At 42.2% G+C, this 24468-nt stretch overlaps 2 protein-coding genes across 3 annotated transcripts in view; one reads left to right on the forward strand and one right to left on the reverse strand.

Annotated features, from left to right (window-relative positions):
* ZBTB7C (zinc finger and BTB domain containing 7C) overlaps positions 1-24468 on the reverse strand; it is a 299100-nt gene that overhangs the window by 206927 nt on the left and 67705 nt on the right. The window lies entirely within an intron of this gene.
* Positions 9953-10365, forward strand: LOC122425796 (60S ribosomal protein L39-like). The gene has a single exon (XM_043444425.1). It carries the CDS (start codon positions 9998-10000, stop codon positions 10151-10153), a length of 156 nt encoding a protein of 51 aa, XP_043300360.1. The 5' UTR covers positions 9953-9997; the 3' UTR covers positions 10154-10365.

Below are 24468 nucleotides of genomic sequence, written 5' to 3' on the forward strand. Positions count from 1 at the left end.
AAATTCAAATGATTAGGATGAAAACATACTTGGCAAAAGAAAACCAAGGAAATTATTACCACGAAAATAAGGCTAATAGTTATCTCTCAGGGGAGGAAAGGAGTTCCTAGTGTTTCTTGATATGGATGGTGGTTTCTTAGGTGTTTGCATTATAACTATGTGTTAAACTCCATGTACAAATTTTAAGAATTTTTTATGTGATTAGTTATGTTTAAGAGTAAAAAAATTTAAATAAAAAAGATGGAAGAAAAGAAGAAGGAAGTACCTCAAGCACCTTTTCTCATGAAGCTGCTAAAGGATGCATTCTATCAAAACAAGGGATCATACCAAGAAGGAAGACGAAATTAGATTCAGGAAATAGGAGTTCAAACAGGAAAGGGTAAGGGACTCCTTAAAAAGATGGTGCATGAGGATCCCAGAGTTATAGCTGTGTATCAGAGAGCAACCAGACAAGAATGGAACAGGTCCAATGTCTGCAAAGAAATTTCTATAAGTAGATGAAACTGACAGTGAAAGTCACTCAGTCGTGTCTGACTCTTTGCGACCCCATGGACTATACAGTCCATGGAATTCTCCAGGCCAGAATATTGGAGTGGGTAGCCTTTCCCTTCTCCAGGGGATCTTCCCAACCCAGGGATGGAACCCAGGTATCCCGCATTTCAGGTGATTCTTTACCAACTGAGCCACAAGGGAAATTGATAGATTACTATTTTGTTTGTTTATTTTGAAGGACTGGAAAGGTATTTATTCAACTAAGGGAACATTTTGGGCTGAATTAATGACAAATACATAGAAAACTAAGCAAACAAACACATAAACAAAACTAAAGACAATTATTAAGTCTAGAGAAAACTAAAAAGTTGTGCCAAAAGGGAATCATATAATATATTACATAGCTCAGGTGTAACCAGCATACATCACCACAATAATATAAACAGTGTATATTGATCTAACCACAATTATGAACTAAGGATGCAGGTAGAGCAAATATGTGTTTCACTGTTGATCTGGGGTAGAGAGAACTACATCATCATCTTCTACAGTGAAAGTCAATAAATAATAATGTTTAAAATTAAAAAATGAAAAAGTAGTGATATAAGCATATTACTTATTATTTTTTAGTTGCTAAGCTGTGCCCGTCTCTTTGAGACCCCATGAACTGTAGCACACCAGACTCCTCTGTCCTAACCTCTTCATGGATCACAACCTTGTCGTGGCAAAGGGGTTGGCATAACTCAGTGAATCTATGAGCCATTCTGTGCAGGGCCACTCAAGACCCATGGGTCATAGTAAAGAGTTCTGACAAAACGTGGCCCACTGGAGAAGGAAATGGCAAACCCCATGGACAGTATGAAAAAGCAGAAAGACATGATGCCTGAAGATGAGCTCCAGATCAGAAGGCATCCAATATGCTACTAGGGAAGAGCAGAGGGCGGTTACTAATGGCTCCAGTAAGAATGAAGCACCTGGGCCAAAGCAAGAACTTCTTTCTTGACACTCAGCTGTGGATGTGTCTGGTGGTGAAAGTAAAGTCCAATATTGTAAAGAACAATATTGCATAGGAACTTGGAATGTTAGGTCCATGAATCAAGGTAAGTTGGACATGGTCATGTAGGAAATGGCAAGACTGAACATCAACATCTTAGGAATCAGTGAACTAAAATGGACAGGAATGGGAGAATTTAATTCAGATGACTATTATATCTACTACTGTGGGCAAGAATCCCTTAGGAGAAATGGAGTAGCCCTTATAGTCAACAAAAGAGTCCCAAATGCAGTACTTGGGTGCAGTCTCAAAAATGACAGACTGATCTCGGCTCAATTCCAAGGCAGACCATTCAGCATCACAGTAACCTAAGTCTATGCCTCAACCACTGATGCCTAAGAAGCTGAAGTTGAGCAGTCTTATGAAGACCTACAAGACCTTCTAGAACTAACACCAAAGGGAAAAAAAAGCATATTACTTAAAAACAGGTAAATTAAAATTTTGAAAGAAATACAGCAGGAAAAGGAAGAAGGGGTTGTCTCTGGGAAATGAGGTAGCATGGGGAGAGGACTGTTATTTTTTGTAAGAAGTCACTGAACTAGTTGATTCTTTTAAACTCTGGATATACATAGTTTGATAAAATTAAAATGAAGGATGGAACACCATGTCTCACTTTAGGATGTGCATTTCAGGTTTCTACTCCCCCAGTCTCTGTCTGGCCATCTCTGCCTCAGGACTCCCCTCAACCATGGTCAGGGCCAGGACTGAGTCAGAGATGGAGGGTGCCAGGCTGAGATGACTCTGAGCACAAATAGGACAGTCTTGAAAGAACAGCAATACACTCAATATACTAAGATTACACCATGATGAGTAGGGTTATCCTAAGGCTGCAGGCTAGAATTGCTTCACACGAGGGGCTCAATCAATATGTTACATCATATCAAGATGCTAAATAGGAAACACATCCTGTAATTTTCATACATAGCTAAAAGATATTTTATAGAATTCAACCATCATTTCTAATAAAACTTTCAGAATGAGAATAATACACAGCATCTATATTTAAATGAAATTATAATTAATTTCTCTAAATTCCAAACATATAAAGATGCCTACTATATCATGTTATCAAAATCATTAATAAAAATATAATTATTTAACATTGCCTTGAAAGTTCTTGTCAAAAAAGAGACAAAGACAGCATAAGGGAAATAACTACTGAAAAGGAAGAGACAAAAATATTGCTTGTATATGATGTGACTATATACCTAGAAAATTAAATCAGCCAAAATGATTCAAATACAAAAATACCTAGTGATCCTGTTAAGCTGTTAAGTCAGGTTAACTTATCCCTACCATGCTCTCTCAACTTGAGTGGCTTCCCATCTCATTCAGATTGAATCTAATGTCCTTACAAGAGCCCCATGTCATCTGGGACCAATCTCGTTTTCCCCCATTCTCTCCCATATTTCTCCACTCCAAACACAGGGCTTCCCTGTTTCCTCAATAAGCTATGTATGTCCCCCATCTCAGGGCCTTTGCACTTGCTGTTCCCACTGTCATTTATTCAGGTCTCTGCTCAAATGATACCTATTTATAGTGGTCAAATGTCACTGTGAGCGGCCTTTCCTGAGCACTAAATCTTTCCCTTATCATTCTTCACTTACTCCTTAAGATTTATTGCTACCTGACATACCAGTTATGTATTTGCTTACTGTCTTTCCCCTCACCAGAATATAATGGCCAATAAGATAGGAATTTCATACCCTTGGAGTCTAAAAAAATATTTGGCCCATGAAAGGCACTAGATAATTCTGTGCTGAATAAATGATTAAATGAAATACATATAAAATACTCAAAAGATCCCTTCTTTGGAAAAATAAAAAGTACTCACAGATGAAGAGATTGACTATTCCCATACATTAAAGCTTCTCTATAATGAAAACTGAAGTTAAAAAGAAGACAACAAACTGGTGGTAAATTTTGAATTGACAAGGCAAAAATAATCAATACTGATAGTCTATAAAAAGCCAATTTAAATTTATAAGGAAACACCAAAACCATAACAGATAATTGAACACATAATTCACAGATATTCAATAAAACATTAACAAACACATGGAGAAATAGTAATCTTCATTAGTAAACAAAGAGTGTAAATTAAAGCAAATTGGAATAACATTTTATCAGTCAAATTAGCCAAAAAAATGCTTTTGCTAACACTATTGCAGCTGAGATGAAACTAATAGGTGCATTCCAGAGTGACGACACTGTTTTAAATAGTATTTTTGGAAAGCAATTCAGAACACAGAGAAAGAGCCATACAGATGTCCCTGTCCTCTACCAGTAATTCCTCTATTAGGAATTATTCCTATGGAAATTCAACAGCTGCAAAAAGCTATTTGCAAGAAGATGCTCACTGCAGTGCTATCTATAAAAGCCCCAAACTGAAAATATAAATGGCCAACATTAAAGGGAATGGTTTAATAAATTACAGTACCTCAGCACAATGGAATATTATGTGACCATTAAAATGATAATTATGCAGAAACATGAAAAATGTTTATGATCCACTGGTCACTGAAAACAAGCAGAATACAAAATAGTAGGTATGTACCATGGACAAAATGCCCAGCGTGTATGTACATTTAGGAGATAATATGCAAAAATAATACAGTAGTTGGATTGAGGTTAGTGGAATTTTATAGTGAGCTATAAGTAATACTATTTTTTTTAATGATCTCTTTAAATTTCCACTCAGAAGCTTCTGTAATTTCTAACAAGTTAGATTCTGAAAGGCTCTTCCTGTGCCTGGGACAAACCTGCAGGAACTAGCAATTTATATTCATGTAAAACTTTATTATCTTTACTTGTATTTACACTACAATAGTTGGATCCCTCTTTTCACAACTTTCAACACTCCCTTTCTGCACGGTGGCTCAGCGGTAAGAATCCGCCTGCCACTGCAGGCGACGCAAGAGATGTGAGTTCCACCCCTGGGTCAGGAAGATCTCCTGGAGTAGGGAATGACAACCCACTCTAGTACTCTTGCCTGGAAAATTCCATGGACAGAGCAGCCTGGCGGGTTACTGTCCATGGGGTCATCGGACACGACTGAGCTTGTACTTTTACCTTTCTGAAGTGGCCTCTAATGGCAAAGATGCAGAGGTATGTCAAACAAACAAAAAAGAACACTGAGGCTAGAGCGAAAATGACCTTCATCACCACTCCTGTCACCTACGGAAGACCAGATGAGCTAAATTTAAGTGTTTTTGCCTTGGCCAGCAGTTTTGCTTATAAGAGCTTCTAGGTGGAGGGAGGTCTCCACTCTGCCCAAACCACAACACATGGTCTGAAAACACAGCTGGGACTTGAGTCAGCCACCTTCTAACCACAAGGCACAAATTCAAGTGGATGTCCTGGTTATCCGGCATGGGGGGCAAGCAGACCCATGAGTTTAGACCCTCTGCATCTCTGATGACAAGCATGGCTTGATGGCACAGAATAGGGTGGCGGTCAGGTCTGCTTGGAATGCTTTCCTCCTCATCAACCCACCTGGAGAACAGATTCCCCAAACTTCTTTATGACACCTTCTTGACTTATTTTAAAAAAATCACATCCTAGTTGTGAGAACTTGAGCAAGTTACTTAAACTATGTGCTTTACTTTCCTTCTCTGTAATTTGGGAATAATAAGAATTAAATGAGTTAATATCTGCCAAGCAAAGGGAATAGTGCCTCGCATATAATAACCACTCACACAAGGTTAGTGATCATTGTGGTGTTGCCCCCAATTGGAATTCACCCAACCCTCATCTCCTTCACTCTGTTCTGTACACATTCCTAATAAAGAAACAAAGTCCCAAACCTGCGATGGGACAGAACCTTTTCGCATGATGTAATTCCCAGCCTCCTTCTGGGAAGAAATTAGCTTTGATAAAATGCTTAAGCAATTTTCTGATAAACTTTAATGAGATTAAGACCTCTTCTGGGAAGCCAGTTACCCACCCACTCAGCTGACTGTCAGTCAGAACTTAATGATCTGGAAACAATCCTTTTTTCTTGTATCCAGTCTAAGGGTGATAACCTAATCATTTCGTTTTCCTATAAAATTTTTCTGTGGGACAATCTAGAATTGACCTGCTTAAGCCTCTTTCCTTGTGACCTGCTTGAACTAAAACTGTGATACGTGTTCAAAACTAAAATGTCTGGGAGAAAAGTAACAAACCTATTAAATAAAATAGTTTATAGCATTTATTTGTATTCTTTTTTAATTTCCCAACTATAGTTAAGGAGCTGGGAGGCAGGGACAACCACGCTTATTTTTACCTATATTTTTATCTAGAACTTAACATTGTAAGTGATATGTAAAAGATAGCCAATAAATGTTTGTTAAGATAATAAATTAATGCAAGAACAAATAAACCTTTAAAAATAAGTGAAAAGAACACTTAATATTCAGAAGAATGGGGGCCACTGTATTATAAACCACTACCAACTCTGGATTCAATTGTAGGTTCAAAACTTATTTTAAGCTGTGGAGCTTGGGCAAAATTTCTTCACTTTCCTGAGCTACTATTTCTTCATCAGACTATGTGCTAACAATGCACTGCAGAGGAGTCATGAATTGGAACAATCTGTACAGAAAGTATAATAGAATGCCAGAAACATTCAGACTTCCCTCTCTTGCCACTGACTCTATACATAACACTCAGAAAGCAACTTTTTCTCTCCAGTCCTCAGTTTCCTTATCCCTAAAGTGAGAATAAGAAATACCTCACATGACAAGGGTAGAGTCAGGATAAAATAAGAAAAATGCAAAAATGTTTTCAAAAGTAATCAAAGCCCAGGGAAGACTTCTACTTCCAGACAATATGGAGAAGCAGGGACCAGACTGGCCTGCCTGCCTGAAATAATCAAAATACATATACCGATAGCTTTAAGACATTGGACATCAAGCAATGAAGGGCAGTGACACCTGAGAGATGAGGAAAAAATGACATGAATCATCCAATTGCCCAATTACAACCTTGAGAGAGTAGCCAGGCCACTGAGCAAGAAAGGCGGAACTGAGGCAGAGCTTGGTGTTCCCCCTGAGCTGAGGAGACAGAGCTGGAATCCAAGGAGACCAAGGCAGTTAAAGTTCATAGGCTTGAGTATCGAAAGTAGAGTTGCACACAGAGAGGAAAAAAACCCCAGAGATCTGCAGAGAGTTCCCATCAAGTAGGCATGAGGGCTGATCAGTACACGTATGTGAGGAAAACATTCAAAGCCAGGGGACGAACCACCCAAAAAAATTAGAGGTAACAGTATCTGACACTCACTGGAGCAAGAGTAGTGTTATTGCCATTGGCCAGATTGGAATCAAGGCACCTGGTCCCAACACTTCATGGCAAATGGATGGGGAAACAATGGAAACAGTGAGACTTTATTTTCTTGGGCTCCAAAATCACTGCAGATGGTGACTGCAGCCATGAAATAAAAAGACGCTTGCTCCTTGGAAGAAAAGCTATGACAAGCCTGGACAGTGTATCAAAAAGCAGAGACATTATTTTGCCAGCAAAGGTCCGTATAGTCAAAGCTATGGTTTTTCCAATAGTCATGTATGGATGTGAAAGTTGGACCATAAAGAAGGCTGAGTGCTGAAGAATTGATACTTTTTGAACTGTGGTGTTGAGGAAGACTCTTGAGAGGCCCTTAGACTGCAAAGAGATCAAACCAGTCAATCCTAAAGGAAATTAACCCTGAATATTCATTGGAAGGACTGACGCTGAAGCTGAAGCTCCAATACTTTGGCCACCTGGATGCAAAGAGCCAACTCATTGGAAAAGACCCTGATGCTGGGCAAGATTGAAGGCAGGAGGAGAAGGGGGCAACAGAGGATGAAATGATTGGATGGCATCACTGACTCAACGGACATGAGTTTGAGCAAACTCTGGGAGATGGTGAAGGACAGGGAAGCCTGGCGTGCTGCAGTCCATGGGGTCGAAAAGTCAGACACGACTGAGTGACTGAACAGCAACCTGGTTCACAGGGCACTGGTTAGAGTGCTCAGAAAGGTCACTGCATTTGTAACCATATTTTTAAAAGATAATTGAGTATTTATACAAAAAAGTAGCAATGTTACAGAAAACTATATGGACTGTTGGCCCAACCCAACAATATGTTATAAGATGCACATAAAAATAAAATGCATGACATTAGCATAAAGGCCAGGAGAAGTGGAAATGTACTATTGTAAGGTTTGTATACTATATAAGAAGTGGTATAATAATATTTGAAGGTAGGGTATGATGTTAAAGATTTTGTAAACTTGAGAGGAACCATTAAAGTAACAAAGCAAAGAGTTATAGAGAAGAAGTTAACAACAGAGATAAAAAGAAACCATAAAAAGTAATCCAAAGGAAAGCAGGAAAAATGAAATGAAGAGATGGGAAGAGTGAAAGTCAAAGTTGCTGAGTTGTGTCTGACTCTTTGTGACCCATGGACTATATTCTCCAGGCAAGAATACTGGAGTGGGTAGCCTTTCCCTTCTCTGGGTTGGGAAGAGTAGAAAACAAATATAATGATGGATTTAAACCTAATTGTCAATAATCCCATTAAATATAATTGGTCTAAACACTATAAGCAGAGATTAATAAAGGGGCTAAAAAAAACACTATAGGCAGAGATTATTAAAGGAGCTAATAAAAGATTAAACTATATGCTGCCTAAACAAATCCACTTTAAAAATAAATAAACAAAAGTTAAAAGATGAAAGAAGATATACCATGCTAATACTAATTAAAAGAAAGGCTGGGGTAGCTATATTAATATTAGACAAAGTACATTTTAAAACCAACTATTACTAAACAAGTTTATTTCATCATGATAAAAAAAAATCAGTTTATCAGAGGACACAGCAATCCTGGATTGTTGCACAGTTAATAACAGAGCCTCAACAGTGGTTCTCAATCAGGGGTAATTGTGTCCCACCAAGAGACATCGGTCAGTGTCAAGAGGGCAAAGAAGCTCTGCACCTGTCTCCATATTCCTTCCCTAAGCATCTCTTCCCATGTGACTGGTCCTGAGTTGTATCTTTTATAATAAACCAGTGGTAATAAGTGAAAAAATAATCATCATAGAGCCTCAAACAACCTGAAGCCACTCTACACCTGACACTAACACAACACTGTAAATCAACTATACCTCAAGTGAAAAAAAGAAAAGAAAACATGAAGCAGAATCTGAAGAAGAAAGAGGTATCCTTAATTGCCAATGTATCTATGCAATTCAGTTCAGTCACTCAGTCGTGTCTGACTCTTTGTGACCCCATGAACTGCAGCACACCAGACCTCCCTGTCCATCACCAACTCCCGGAGTTTACTCAAACTCGTGTCTATTGAGTCGGTGATGCCATCCAAGCATTTCATCCTCTGTCGTCCCCTTCTCCTCCTGCCCTCAATCTTTCCCAGCATCAGGGTCTTTTTAAATGAGCCAGCTTTTCACATCAGGTGGCCAAAGTATTGGAGTTTCAGCTTCAGCATCAGCCCTTCCAATGAACACCCAGGACTGATCTCCTTTAGGATGGACTAGTTGGATCCCCTTGCAGTCCAAGGGACTCTCAAGAGTCTTCTCCAACACCACAGTTCAAAAGCATCAATTCTTTGGTGCTCAGCTTTCTTTACAGTCCAACTCTGACATCCATACCTGAGTACTGGAAAAACCGTAGCCTTGACTAGACGGACCTTTGTTGGCAAAGTAATGTCTCTGCTTTTTAATATGCTGTCTAGGCTGGTCATAACTTTCCTCGCAAGGAGTAAGAGTCTTTTAATTTCATGGCTGCAGTCACCATCTGTAGTGATTTTGGAGTCCAAATCTATTAAGGTAATTAAATTTAAAGTTAAAAACCTCTCCATAAAGAAAGTTCTAGCCCCAGATGGCTTCACTGGTGAATTTTACACAGCATTTAAAGAAGAAATCACATCAATTCTACACAAACTCTGCCAGAAAACTGAAGAGAAGGGAATACTTCCCAACTCGTTGTATGAGGCAGCATTATCCTTATACCGAAACCAGACTGAGATGCTAAAAGAAAAGTACAGACCAGTGTCCCACATCAACAAGATACAGAGACTGTTAACAAAATTTCAGCAAAGAGAATTCAACAGTATATTAAAAAGATAATGCATCATGACCAAGAGGTATTGCTCTCAGATTGTGCCTGTGCCCGTGCTTAGTCATGCTCAATTATTTGCAACTTTATGTACTATAGCCCACCAGGCTCCTCTGTCCATGGGATTCTCCAGGCAAGAATATTGGAGTGGGTTGCCATGCCCTCCTCCAGGGGATCTTCGTTATCCAGGGATTGAACCCGCATCTCTTATGTCTGCATTTGGCAGGCGGCTTCTTTACCACTAGCACCACCTGGGAAGCCTTTATCTCAGATGACAAGGTTGATTTAACATTCAAAAATCAGTGTAGCTCTTTTCTCTTCTCCACCATCCTATGTGCGGTTGAGTTCTGTCCGTACCATGTCTTCTCACAAGACTTTCAGGATCAAGCGATTCCTGGCCAAGAAGCAAAAGCAGAATTGTCCCATTCCTCAATGGATTCGAATGAAAACTGGCAATAAAATTAGGTACAACTCCAAGAGAAGACATTGGAGAAGAACCAAGCTGGGTCTATAAGAAGCCTCACATAAAAAGTGGCACACATGTTAAGATCACTTATTTAAGCAGCCATATCACAGTGAGAACATCACTACTGTAATTCTTGGCTCCTGATGTTTCTTATTTCCTCACTATCAGTCTGAGACCAGTAATAAATATGATACGTTACATTGGAACTGTTATTGTATTATATGGTTTGTGATGACGTACTGAATAAATACTCCTGTCAGGACAAAAAAAAAAAAAAAAAAATCAGTGTAAGCCACCATATTAACAAACCAAAAAAGAAAAACCACTTGATCATCTGAATAGACACAGCATTAGACAAACCTCTGCCACTTGTCCTTAAAAAAAAAATTAAAACTGACAGTCTCCCGAACCCCATCCAGAGCCAACCAGCTGGGGCCAGAAGAGCAGGCCTCACTGAATGCCTTGTGGGGGGCCTCCCTTTAGGAGGGCAGCTGCCTTGGGGTCTACACCCAACCCGTGTCACCCACCAAGAGACTGGTCTTTTTCTGAAACGTTAAAAAAAAAAAATTAAAACTATCAGTAAACTTGGACTGAACCTACTAAGGGCATCTACAAAACAAACAAACCTATAGCTAACATTCTACTTAGTGGTGACTAACTGAATATTGTCCCACTAAGATCAGAACCAATCAAAGGTGTCCACTTTCACCACTTCTATTCAAGATTTCTGAAGGTTATAGCCAGTGCAACAAGAAATTTAAAACATCTCAATTGAAATGGAAGAATGAAAACTACTTTTATTCACAGACAACATCACTGTCTATGTAGAAAATCCAATAGGATCTACAAAACAGCTACTTGAACTAATTAAAAATCTAAACAAGTTTATAAAATGCAAGGTTGACATATAAATATCTACTGTATTTCTATATACTAATATAATTGTATTTCTACATTCTCCCTCTATATCAATTGTATTTCAAATAATTGGAAGTGAAATTAAACACTAATCCTACTTATACAACATATAAAAACATATGACACACTTCAGAATAAATATGACAACAGATGTACAAAATCCATACACTGAGAACTACAAAACATTGTTTACAGAAATTAAAAATCTAAATAAATGGAGAAATATACCATAGATAGGAAGACTATTAATATGTCAATTCTCACAAAATTGACATATAGATTCAAGGCAATCCTACATGGTGATTAACACAGCAGGTGATTAACATGCAAATTCTAAAGTTTATGTGAAAATGCAAAAGACCTAGAATAGCCAAAATAATTTTGAAAAAGAACAAAGTTAGAGAACTGACACTATCTGATTTCAAGACTTAGAAAGATACAATAATTAAGACAGTTTCCTATTGGCACAAAGATAGATAAATTGATCATTGGAACATAGCAGAAAGTCTAAAAATAGACCTATACATATACGAACAACTGATTTTTGACAAAAGTACAAAGATAATTCAGTAGGGAAAGGATAGTCTTGTTTTATGCTGGAACAATTAGATACTCACATGCAAAAAAGAAGCACTTTGATAGACACCTTACACCATGTACAAAAGTTAACTCAAAAACTAACTCAGAATGTTTCACAGTCCTAAATGTAAGACTACAACATTTCTAGGGAAAACCAGAGGAGAAAATCTTTGTAACCTTTAGTTAGGCTAAGATGCCTTAGACATGACACCAAAGGCACTATCTAGAAAAGAAACAATTGAAACCTTGGACTTTACCAAAATTTAAAATTTCTGATATTTGTAAGACATTGTTAAGAGAATGAAAAGATAAGCTGCAGACTAGGGGAAATGTTTTCAACTTGTTTTTCTAATAAAGATCTTGTTAACTGGAATAAAAAAATCTCCCCAAACTCAGTAATAAGGACAAAAACTAGCTCCTCTAGAATAGGAAAAATTTTAAACAGACACTGCATCAGAGAAAATATATGAATGTCAAATAAGCACATGGAAAGATAACCACTATCATCACTTAAAGGGGAAATACAAATTAAAACCAATAAGGTGCCACACTACAATCATTAAAATGACTAAAATTTTAAAAAAAGAAAGAAACTGAGAATGCCAAGTGTTTTGGAGGATGTGAGATGACTAGAACACTCAGACACTCCTGGAGGGAGTGGAAAATGGTATAACCACTTTGGAAAACAGCTTGGACAATTTCTTTAAGAGTTAAAGATATATTTACCTCTGTAATGCAGTCATTACATTCTTTCTCTCCATGAGAAAGTAAAGCACATGTCTACACAAATATTCACACATGAATGTTCACAGAACTGTATTTAAAATAGCCAAGAACTGGAAACAACTCAAATGTGCATCAGATAAATAAACAACTACAATATATCCATATAGTGTGATACTAGTGAGCAATAAAAATGAATAAACTATTGATACATGCCACAACATGGATTAATCTCAAAATAATTGCACTGGGTGAAAGAAACCAGAAAAAAAAAAAAGTACATACTCTCTGATTCTATTTATATAAAATTCTAGAAAATGCAAATACTGTATAGTGAGAGAAAGCAAATCTATCACAGAGCATCCCCTCTTCCCTGGGGACAGGAAAGGGTGGGAGGGCAGGATTACAAAGGGGCCTCAGAAGACCTTTGGGGTGAAGGACAAGTTCATTATTTTTATTACACTGCTGATGTCACAGGTATATACATAAGCCAAAATGTATAAAACTGTACACTTAAACATGTGCAATTTATTTTGTTTCCGTTATATCTCAATAAAGATGCTAAGGGACTTCCCTGGTGGTCCAGAGGCTAAGACTCCATGCTCCCCATTTAGGGGTCCTAGGTTCGATCCCTGATTGGGGCACAAGATCCCATATGCCACAACCAAGAGTTTGTATACTGCAACTAAAAAGATCTTGCATGCTGCCACTAAAGATCCCACATGCCACGGCTAAGACTCAGCACAGCCAAATTAATTAATTAACCTGTAAAAAAACTGGTACGAACCACAACGCACACTGCAACAAGGAATGGCCGTCATCAGCTATCACTGGGTATCCAGCAGAAGAGGGTCAGGCCAGACCTGGACAGCCACCACGCAGGAGCCAGTCTGAGCTTCCTTCTGGTCTGGGAGATGCTCTACACCTCCCACTTACTATTTCTCTGACTCATCTCTGAGTGAAAGAAGGTCAGTAAAGTTTTTTAGCTAGGAAAACCAAAGCGAGAAACATCAGTGAAGGCCACATTAACGGCAGACCCTTATCTGGAAGGCAGTTTTGACTCACTCACCCCACTCCCTGATTGCCCACTTCCTCCCAGCAGATAGCAGAGAAGTCTGTTCTAGGTCCAGAGGTCTGACCTCTCAGTCCACTCCAAGAATCTTGCCTTCTTCCCAGCTGAAAACTGCTCTCCCGAAAAACAAAATCATGATAAAAAGCAGCAGTGTGGCCTCACACTGGGCTTTAATGGGCAAATTCGTATGAGCAAGGGCAAAATGAAGGACAGCAAGTAAAACACTGAATTAAAAGCCATTTAAATTAAGAATTCAATAGCATCCACTTAACTAATAAATAGTATTCCTCTCTGCCATTGATCGACTCAGGATCGTAATGAAGAGTTCCAGGGGCAACAGCAGAATGTCTTAATTCATGGTATAAACGTCACCAACTCTTGGGTTCCTAAGATTGAATATGTCAGAGAAGAGTGGAATGGAGAGCCCACAGGAATTAATTTTTGGAACATCCCTGCGGGGTCAGCATTATTATATCCTGCTTCTAGGTGGATTTAATATCTCAAGTGCTGGGCAGGGCGCTGTTTGCCCAGGGGAGGCTCCATAATCATTATTAAGTGATGATGGGGTAGGGAGACTGGAGTTGGAGCTCACACTAGATCAGCTGGCTTATTTATTTCCAAGTTAAGAGACTGAACCAATGTAGTGTTGTTATTATCATGGTGATGATTATTGCCATGGTGTGTAATGATGGCCCGGGCTTCCCTGTTGACTCAGTGATAAAGAATCCTCCTGCCAATGCAGTAGACACACATTCGATTCCTGGGTGGGGAAGATTCCCTGGAGAAGGAAATAGCAACCCACTCCAGTATTCTTGCCTGGGAAATCCCATGGACAGAGAGTCCTGGTGGGCTATAGTCCATAGGGTCACAAAGATTAAGACACGACTTAGCGACTCAACAAAGACAACAATAATAATGGCCCAGAGTGGCCAGAACTGCGTAGGAAAGACAGCACTAAGTCACAGGCTTCAGAGATCTGATTTCTCATAGGACAGGGTCTTGCAAAATAAAAGTTCATTTGAAGGATGCTTCCTATTCCCACCCTAGAGTCCCACCCAATCTGCCTGCAGTGCAGGAGACTTGGGTTCGATCCCTGGGTTAGAAGATCCCCTGGAGAAGGGAATGGCAACCCACTCCAGTATTCTTGTCTGAGAATCCCATGGACAGAAGAGCCTGGTGGGCTACAGTCCATGGGGTCACAAAGGATGGGACACAACTGAGAAACTAACATTTTTACTTTGAGAGTCCCACCCAAGAGGTCTACCAGGAGTCCTCTCCTTGGATCCATTCCCAGCATCACAGAGCATTGTCACGTCATGGACACAAAGCTTTCACGTGGACCCCGAGTTCTCATTGCCACTTCTCCTTGGGAAGTGATGCCAGGTGGCTTCGGCTTGGGTGCCACGGGCCTCCCCAAGCACTCCCTTTAGCAGGATGTGCAGGTCAGGAGAAGGAACTTGGGGCATAAATCCACTCTGCCTCTGCCGAATCATCCTTGAGATCTGTTTCCTTGGGAGCAGGTGGTCTGGACAGGATAACCTGGACCAATGCCATCTTGGGTTCTGTGAGGGGGTGGGCAAAGCAAGAGGGACAGAAGGGAAATGCAGAGGGAACAAATGCCATTTTCCCTGTCCTTTGGCACTGTCTGGGGGTTCTGGTCACAGGGCTAGGATTCCTATCCCGGGAAAGTCACACAAGCATATGGAAGAGCGTGAGAACATAAAGGCCCCTGAGGCAGCCTTCCTCCCATCTGACAGCGACTCTCAGCTTACCGTCAAGGAAGCTGAAGCTCAGGAGGACACAGCGGCCAGCTCCAGGCTGCAGAGCTAGAGGACGGCAGAGCTGGGTGTGGTCCTGATGCCCGCTCTCGGGCTCCAGACGGTCAATCACGCTTCTAGTCCCTCAGAAGAGTGAAGGCGAAGGGTGAGAGGCCCTGAGAGGTGGCCCGTAATCAAGCAATAGGTGGATTTAGCACATCTGCTAAGTTTCTACCTTCCAGGCGGGCCCTGTGGGGACTCTGAGGAGAACACTATGAGGGACCTGCCCTTACTTGCTCACTGAGGAGGTGACACTCACCCACGTGAAACCCTCCAACAGAAACATCAGGCAGTACCTGGATCATGTGGGCCATGTGAAAATGTGAGAAAATGGCATCATTAGAGTTTCAGGGTGAGTGCTACAGAACCACGTCATACTTGGGGACCTCAAATTACCAGCACACACAAAAACACTCCTCAGCCTTCCTTTTCCCTTGGACATACCCAACAGACAGGGACCCGTAAACATATAACCATGAACCCAGTATAAGCACGCCAGGCAGAACTCAGGTCCCTCTCACTGGACATCAATAGCTTTTATTTCCCGGGATATGGGACTGGACTGGGTGGTTCTTAGGCTCTGTCAAGGCCAAGACCACAGAGCACATTCTGGACCACTCCCAAAGCCTGACAACACCCGGCAACCAGTATCTGCTGATATAGAAACTACAAGACCAGAGCCTTTGCCGGTCTCCCTGGAGAGCCGATCACCTTGACGGCGCCTTCCCAATTCTTCTCCAACACATGGACCACAAAGCCTTCAGTGCCCCACTCATGGATCACCTCTGTGCGGTCAGACCCATTCCTCTTCCCCAGCCTGGAGTTGTCCCAGCTCCCATGGGAAGCCCGTCCTCGGGCCTGACTTGATTCCTTACCAACCCACAACCACCTGTGCTTGGAGAAGCTTTCCTCCGCCTAGCAAGTCCTTTTCATGGTCTCTCCAGCTGGCCAAATCTTACCTGTTCTTCAGGGCTACCCTCCATGGCCGGAGGGCAGCAGTTCACATGGCCTTCCCTGCCCTCTGGGTCCCCAGCAAGCAGCACCACGCACACAGTTCCAACACAGAAAGCTGGGGGGGCAGGTCACGTCCATGCACCCCGAGGACAGCATCATTCTACGTTCACCTCTGCATCCGCCCACTGAACAGAGCCAAGGATGAGTGGACTGGAACAGACTCAGAGGAAACCTAGTCGCCCCTGCATTTTTTTCAGAGGAAAAATAAAGGACCATCAGAAGTAGATTTAATGGATGTATGCAGCTGAGCGCAATAACACTCTTAAAATGCCCTCCCTGTCCTCGCTGGGCGCCCCTCTGCCTTCTGCAGCAGAGCCTCGGGGCGTGAGCAGCATAGCAGTTTGACGGGGCTATCGGTGCTCTGGATGCTGGGGAACTGAGTCTGTTCAGTCCACGAGGCTCCAGGGTGACAATAAAAACTCTACCAAGCAGAGCAAAGGACATAAATAGATAATACACTGGAGGAAATACAAATAATAAACATATAGAATAAATTAGCAATCAAAGCTAAGCAAATTAAACCACTCAAGCCCCCTCAAATGCAAAGTAAGGTAATAGTACATCACTTCATTCCTATAAATTAGCACACACAAAAAAATGGAATTAATAAATCAAGTGCTGGTAGGACTGTGGAGAAATGGGAACATTCATCAGTGGCTAGCAGCATTAAGATCTGATAAAATATTTGAGGGGGAACTATTTAGGCAAACATACTCAAACCCCTATAGATATCTGTGCCTGTAGCTTTAGAATCCCACTGCTGGGTTTCGGCCTCAAGAACTGAAGAGAAACTGCAGCTCCGCCGTTGCTGAATCAGCACTCCTGTAGGTTGATGACTGCTAATACCTCCGGTGTGTGGGTGACATCTCTACAGTCAATTAATGAGCCAATCTTTGTAAGATATAACATTAGCCAGCCTGGCTAACATCAATTACCGTCAAAGGCTGAGCTGTAATCATAGGGCGAATAAGGCTGAGCTGCTCATTGTTGAAAATGACCAAGAACCAAACCACCGTTAAGAACAAAACTGGGATAAATCAGAGAGAAACAAAGGAAGGAGCACTCGCCGCGTGTCACTTCACACAGCTGGATCTGTGTCACCGCACAGCCTCACGGAGCCAGCAAGGCTCGCCTGGGTCCCCCAGCCCGGCGAGACCCAGGACCTTCCGAGTGGCTGGGTTCCAGCTGTCAGACACAAGTCTGGCTTCACAGAGGTGGAGCAACAGCTTTTCCATGTGCTGGAAAGCAGGGCTTCGCAAAGCTTGGCTGCAGGGGTTGGGATTAGGGAAGCTGGCTGGGGAGGGCTACCACCAAGTCACCATGGCAACAGTATCCCTGGCATCGCCCTCCCCTAACCCGGCCAGCCCCCACCAACTGGTGTGCTCACACGGGGACTGTGACTAACTGCTTCGTGTGGCAGGCGCTTCCCGCAGGCTTGTGCCTGTGAGTGAGCAGAAAGGGCGACGACTTTGACTTCGTAAAGCATTTATCCACCAGTTATCTCAATTCAGTTCACCCTGACAACCACGAAGGGAGTGGAAGGGACAGCAGGGTGCAGGTGAGAAGGCGGCAGACAGAAAGGGCAAACCTCTCGGAGGGCTCAGAGAGTGTGCGCGCCTCCTCTCTGGAGAGGGGACCGTGGGAGGAGATACCTGCCTTCTAGACACGGCTGTGTGACCTGGGCATCTCACGTAACCTCTCTGGTGGAGCAGGGAACGGGAAGACTGGACTAGGGCCAGCGACTGTATACTTTCAGATTAAATTAATGAGCATAAAAAATAAAAATAGGAGTGCTGACATAGGGGTGCCAGATTGGCCCGAGTTGCAAAGTTAAAACCCACCTAGTATCTACTCTGTCTTCTGTAAACCACCCAGTAACACTATTGTTTCCTAAAAGAAAAGACACTTTAACTCCCCAAAGTAGGAAGGACAGAATCTCCAAATAAAAAAAAATCCTTTAATTGGACATATGAAGCATTATAAAATGGTCTTTCTCTCACTTCATTCCAACTTGAATGATAACTCATAGGAACCCGAGGGTGGTGTTTGAGGATCCCTGAGGGTCGGGAACTCCAAGGAAAGCAGTACAGTGGCTGTCACCATCCTAGAAATGGACGAATTCAGGGTGAGCTGTCTGGCGGTACCAGGACCTCCAACTCCTGGGACTATGGAACTCCCGTCTGATCCAGCAATACAAAATAGTACCAGTTTTTTGTTTTCTTTTGTTGTGTTTTTCCAAAGCAGGAGCGATGTTTTAGCGAATAAACAGAAAATCTCTAACCTCTTTTCTAAGTGGAAGAATTCCTGCCAGTCTGTCTTACGGTGCTAAAAGGTTCTTGGTCCAAAATGCAGCCCCCACCCCAATTGCACCTCATAAGGACACAAGGTCCTGCCATGACTGTGTGTTCTTCAAGGACAAAATACTAGGGATCTCCGGAAATGGTAAAGCGGAGACAGTTCCTCCAAGGTAGCGACTGGGAGAATGGAAGCCCATCTCTGGGCTCCTGTTTAAGGTACATGGTCTCTGTCCCCTTCTCTTTAATGTGCCAGGGCTCAAACTTGAACCAGCATTGGAATAACCTGCAGTGCCTGTTAAAATAAAAACACAGACTCCTGGGCCCCACCCCAGAATTTCTGATTCACTGGGACTGGGATGGAACTTAAGAATCTGCATTTCCAACAAGCTACCAGTTGGTGCTGACACTGCTAGTCTGGAACCATTTTCTGAGACTAAGGGCTACTTGCTCATCCTTCCTGGGGGCTCCGCAACCTGTGACAAGCATCTGGGATCCCGAGATGGAGCAAGGACAGGACAAGGCCACAGGCTGGAACCTAGAGAAGGCGCTACAGCAAGGGGAAGGATGCCAATGCAAATGTGGACGTCTGCGGGAAGCCTGACAAGTTCTGAGGCTACAGAATTTCTCTGCAGGGTGCCAGTAATCTCCATTCACAGAGGGGAGGTCTAATTGACTACAGGGTCCCAGAAGCACTAAGCGGAATCCTAGTGTGAGCCCCACCTCCTGCATCCTCGCACGGCTGCCTACAGGCACTTTGGGAGGAGAAAGGGACCTCCTCTCCGCCCAGCTCTTCAGCACATCCAAAACCACGCTGGGTTGAGCGTGGCTGCCCCAGGCTCCCGAGGCTGGGAGCCCACATTTTCATTCTCAACTCATCCTTGTCTTTTGCTCAACTGATCTGCTGTGCTCTGCTGTGCCCAGACTCTCAATCCCAACTGGCTAAAACCTGCCGAGTTTATTCTTGCCCAGTTTCATTGCCAAATCCAATTGAAGGATGGTCCCTGCCCTGACAATTGAGGAGGTTTGGGCCCAGTTCAAGCCCTGCCGTTGATGCACTAAAGCTTATAGCTTCTCTGAGCCTCAGTCTATCTGTTAAAAGGGCGTATTGATCATTACCTGACTTGAGCAAGTAAGAAAATGAATGTGTAGGTAAATAAAAAATATGAACATACAACACAATGCAAGTTATTCAATAAGCCCAGTGTATAGGGACAAAGAGTCTTCTTGCCAGACTTCAGTCAAGGCTCCTCTGAGCGCTCTTCGTGATCAGGCCTCAACCTTGGCCCTGCCCTTGATAAGCCTGCATGAGCCCATGGCAAGAATCCTATGAAGTCAGTTTAGCAAAAATCCCCCTACCCTTGATGTCCTCCCTCAGTCATTTTCCATCCACTCACCTTCACTCCTTGGTGGGGCACTCCCACTTGTCCTTGTCAAATTTGCAGCTGAGCTCCATTCTATAGGAAAGTCTCTTTTCCCTACTATAATAGCCTCTGAATAAAATCTGTCTTAACCACTTGAACTAGCGTCTGGCTCTGACTCTGGTTCTCTCTGACATTAGTCAATATATTCCTAGAAATTGAAGACTTGAATTTAAGTTTTGGTTCATCTCTGATTATCAAGTTACTGATCAGTAACTCTGATCAAGTTACTGATCCTCTTGGGGCCACTGTTTGCTTGTCTCTAGAACACTGAGAACTAAATGACATCCTGCAGATGAGACACTTAGCCAGGTACTGCTCATGGTGAGGCTGCAGTAAATGAATAGTGTTTGCTAAGATCTCACTTAAATTTGGTGATGGAAAGACGTGGCATCACTTTTGCAGTGGTCCTGTCAGAGATGTACCTCTTGAATCTAAGCATGCCAACATCAAACAAAGTCTCCATGTGGGGTATTTCCAGAATAACTGGCCTGTATTCACCCAAAGCATCCAAACCATGGAGTAAGGGAATGACGGAGAAATAGTCCCACACTGCTAGAGATGCCAAGCGTGATGACAAACTGGATCTTTTCCTAAGAGGTCATTACGGAGACAATGAGCAAAGTCTGATGGGGGTCTGAAGATAATAGCCACATATCAAGACTTAATTTCCTGATTTTGTGGCTCGCTTGTGGTCCTGTAGGAGAAGGTCCTTGTTTGCAGGATATATGCACTAATATATTCGGGGTGGGGGGGGGACCTCAGGTGACAACTTACTCATGGTCTGGCATGGAGGAAGTTTTGTTCTGTATTTGTGACTCTTTATAGTTTGAGATTCTTCAAAGTAAAGAAATGATTCAAAAAAAAAAAAAAAATGAAACAATGCTCAGAGGGGTTTAAGTGGTCTGTCAGGACTAGGACTCACTAACCCCCAGGACTTCTGATCCCAAGACTAGTGTTCTTCCTGACTAAGTCATGGCAGTGCAGAAGACATTCAGGAGGCACTTAATAAATAAGTACGATTTAAAGGGCTTAGGTTCCAGTCCCCATTCTGCTTTTAACCGCAGGCAAGTCCCTTCCTCTCTCTGCACACTGGTCTCTTCATTTATAGAATGAGCAAGTGTTAGGTGCCCAAGGTTCCTAACAAGGGTACTGCCACACTCTAGATGTTTGGAAGTATGGGCGCAATGCACCCACAGTCCTACACAGCCAAGTCTTGCCCTACATCCTAGCACTGTAGAGAAACTACTTTGGTTTTTTCATAATTTTAGCAGGAGTTATTCACCATTTTGAAATAAATCTCACCCCTGCTTCAGGACTGTCTGTGGCTCTACACGTGGGGCAAACTTCTGACCACTTCACTCTGTCTCCTAGTCTAGTCCTGCCTGAGCATCGACGGTGAAATACACACAATTTTATGAGAAGGTACTTTCATCTCTTTCTTATGTTACAGTTAGATTTAAAGAATGGATTTTTTTTTAATCCTCTGTGTAGGTATATTTACTTATATGTATCCATGAATTTCATTCAGACTCCAAGACATTTGGTATAAAAAAGGGCATCGCGTTAACGATGCTTGCAAACTACTGTTTCGTCTAATGAGATCCACCTCACTCTTGTAAAGGACTGCATGGTAGTTTACTGTATAACCATTCATTTTCTGAGAGACATTTAGATTATTTGAGGTTATTTTCCATTTTTCGATGCTTCAAATAAGGCTACAGTGAATATCCTGGCACCTGCTTCTATGGTACATGATTAGTTTCTAAAGACGTCAAATTTGATCAAGGCACAAGGCCATTTCCTTCTGGCCAAACCCATCAGATACCCCCTCAGCACCATGGACGCCACAGGATGGGAACACTTTTCCTTTTCTTTTCCCTGCCTCTTCACTGTCAACAACTGACCGATCCCTGACAACATTTCATCCCGTGTTAGATAAACCACACATGCACTGCTTGACAACAGGCCCCCTCAACAGATCTATTCAACTAAACCTGATCAGCAGGAATAAAGTGTGGCTTGGCACAACACCCTCAGCTGGAGTTTACACAATTCAAAACGCATTTTGTTCTGACAGCAAAGTCTTTTTGCAACTAGGTCTTCTTTTTTTATCAGTATGGTAACCAAGCCCAGAGGAACGAAGGAAGACCAAATTCTCCTTCACACTCCCACTCATGCTGGCTTCTTTCCAAAAGCTCCTCTGAGCCCATCATGGTGCGGTTTGCTGGTGGGAAGGTCTTTTAGATTTCTAGCTTCTAAATATCTCTATCTCACGTATGCAAATGCAAGCACTCTCCATAGGCCTGCATTCAAAACATATCAGCCATTTCAGCAACTGCGTACAGCATTTTTAAGAGACGATGTCCATAAGTGGACAAGGGCAAGTTTGAGGTGAAGTATTTGGAGAATAACAAGCCACATACTTGTTTCAGGCACTGAATTTCAAAGTCCAATAAGATACTTCTCACAACTACGAGGATTGCTCCAAGTTCACCTCATTCACTTAGCAATTTATTCACAATATGGGTATAGAAGACTAAAGGAAAAAAGTCTGCACTTTGACACATTAAAAATGGCAAGACAGACTTTAGTTGAGCTACTGTACTGGAGGGGAGAGACTTTAGTATAGAGCTAAACTCAACTCTGAATTGAGCAAAGAGATCTGGGGATCCATAGCCAAGAAGTAGAGTGAAGGGATCAGTGGATGGAAATTACTAAGAGAAATGTGATTTGATATCAAGCACAGGGGAGCTCTCTACCTTTGATATTAAAAGTGGGAGATGAGGAACTTGATCAACTAGTAAGGATAATCAAAATCCAAGTGGGTGGAGGAACTTTCCTCGTGGTCTTCCCTAGTTGAGAATCTGCCTGCCAACTCAGGGGACACGGGTTCGAGCTCTGGTTCAGGGAGATTCCATATGCCTCGGGGCAACCAAGCCCGTGTGTCACAACTACTGAGCATACATGATGTAACTACTGAAGCCCACGTGCCCTGGAGCGCATGCTGTGCAAGAAGAGAAGCCACCACAAGAGAAGCCTGTGCACCACAGCTGGAGAGTAGCCCTGGGTCACTGCAACTAGAGAAAGCTCGCACACAGCAACGAAGACCCAGTGCAGCCAAAAATAAATAGGGAAATAAAAATTTAAAAAGAAGAATGGGTGCATACACTGGCTTAAAAGTATGCTGCATATACTTGCTAAAACTCGTCTGGGCAGGTCAAAGTCAAGGCCTAGTTGAGAAGAGGGCTTGGAGGAGACTGACTAAGTTAAGTCAAGGAAGGAGTGCTTATCAAGACAGATATAGATATAGATGATATAGGTATAGGTGTAGAAATAGATGGGCTTTCCAGGTAGTGCTAGTGGTAAAGAACCCGCATGCCAATGCAGGAGACACAAGAGATGTGGGTTCGATCGCTGGGTCGGGAAGATCCCCTGGAGGAGGGCATGGCAACCCACTCCGGTATTCTCGCCTGGAGAATCTTAGACTTATGAACAAACTGGACCTTTGAACATACTCTCGGAAGGAAACGTGTGTGTTTGGAGGGGACTTACTGTATAGATATAGATGTAGGTATGGGTATAAAAAGAGATGAATATAGAACTAGACATGAATATTGATATATAAAATTATATATATAAATATAATCAGGCACCAGGCTGGAAGCTGAGAATGAAGAGGTAGATAAGAAAAAGTCCCTGTTTAGAAAGAGCTCAGCAGGGACCTTCTGCACCGTGTGCACTGAGATAGCGAGAGCAGGCCAAAAGCACCATGATCAAAGTATGGAATCCACAATAAGGATGTTCAACTCACAGATTACAGGGACAGCTGAGATCATGGGCACACGTGAGCCAGGACCACATCCAAAGACTTTCAGAGGACTCCTGGGAGCTGAGGGAAGGAAGCCCACAACGCTAAGGCAGAAGTCACTTCGAAGGGTAGATGGTTCTGGCAATATTTTATTCCTAGGGTGATTTCCTTCTGAGCCTCTGTCCTGGAGGCCTCTGGTTTGCACTGAAGATTCATTAGGTTGGTCCAAAGCTGATGAGGAAAGAGCAACTATTGTCCTTAAATCTTATAGTGGTCTCCAAAGTCAGCTTCAGGGGTCCAGAGCTTCCCCTCCTCCCCATTAGTTAGGCAGCTCGGGGGAAATTCTTAAAGAGAACCCTGTGATTTTGGAGCATTTGTGATCATAGAGGCTCCCTCCTCCATGCTGGCCAGAGGATTACCTTGGTTCTCATGGGCAAGGGGCCAAACTGGACAAAATTCCTAGGTTTCATCTACATATGAACGCATTACAAATAAGCCTACCTAGAAGCTTTAAAAATTATCTGTAAAGAAAAACTTCTTATACAAGCAGAGAACAATGAGTATATGATGAGTATTTACAAAGAGTATATAATGACCTAAGGTTATGCCCATAATATAGTATAAGTAAAAACAACTAAACCAAACCAACTTTATCTACAGTATTACCTCTATGTATAGAAAAGACACTGGAAAATGTCTGGCAACGATTCCACT

This window comes from Cervus canadensis, chromosome 23, assembly GCF_019320065.1.
Source record: "Cervus canadensis isolate Bull #8, Minnesota chromosome 23, ASM1932006v1, whole genome shotgun sequence".
Lineage (NCBI taxonomy): Eukaryota > Metazoa > Chordata > Mammalia > Artiodactyla > Cervidae > Cervus > Cervus canadensis.

Excerpts from the sequence above, each read along its gene's own strand:
- LOC122425796 (XM_043444425.1), top strand. The coding sequence starts at position 9,998 with ATGTCTTCTCACAAGACTTTCAGGATCAAGCGATTCCTGGCCAAGAAG.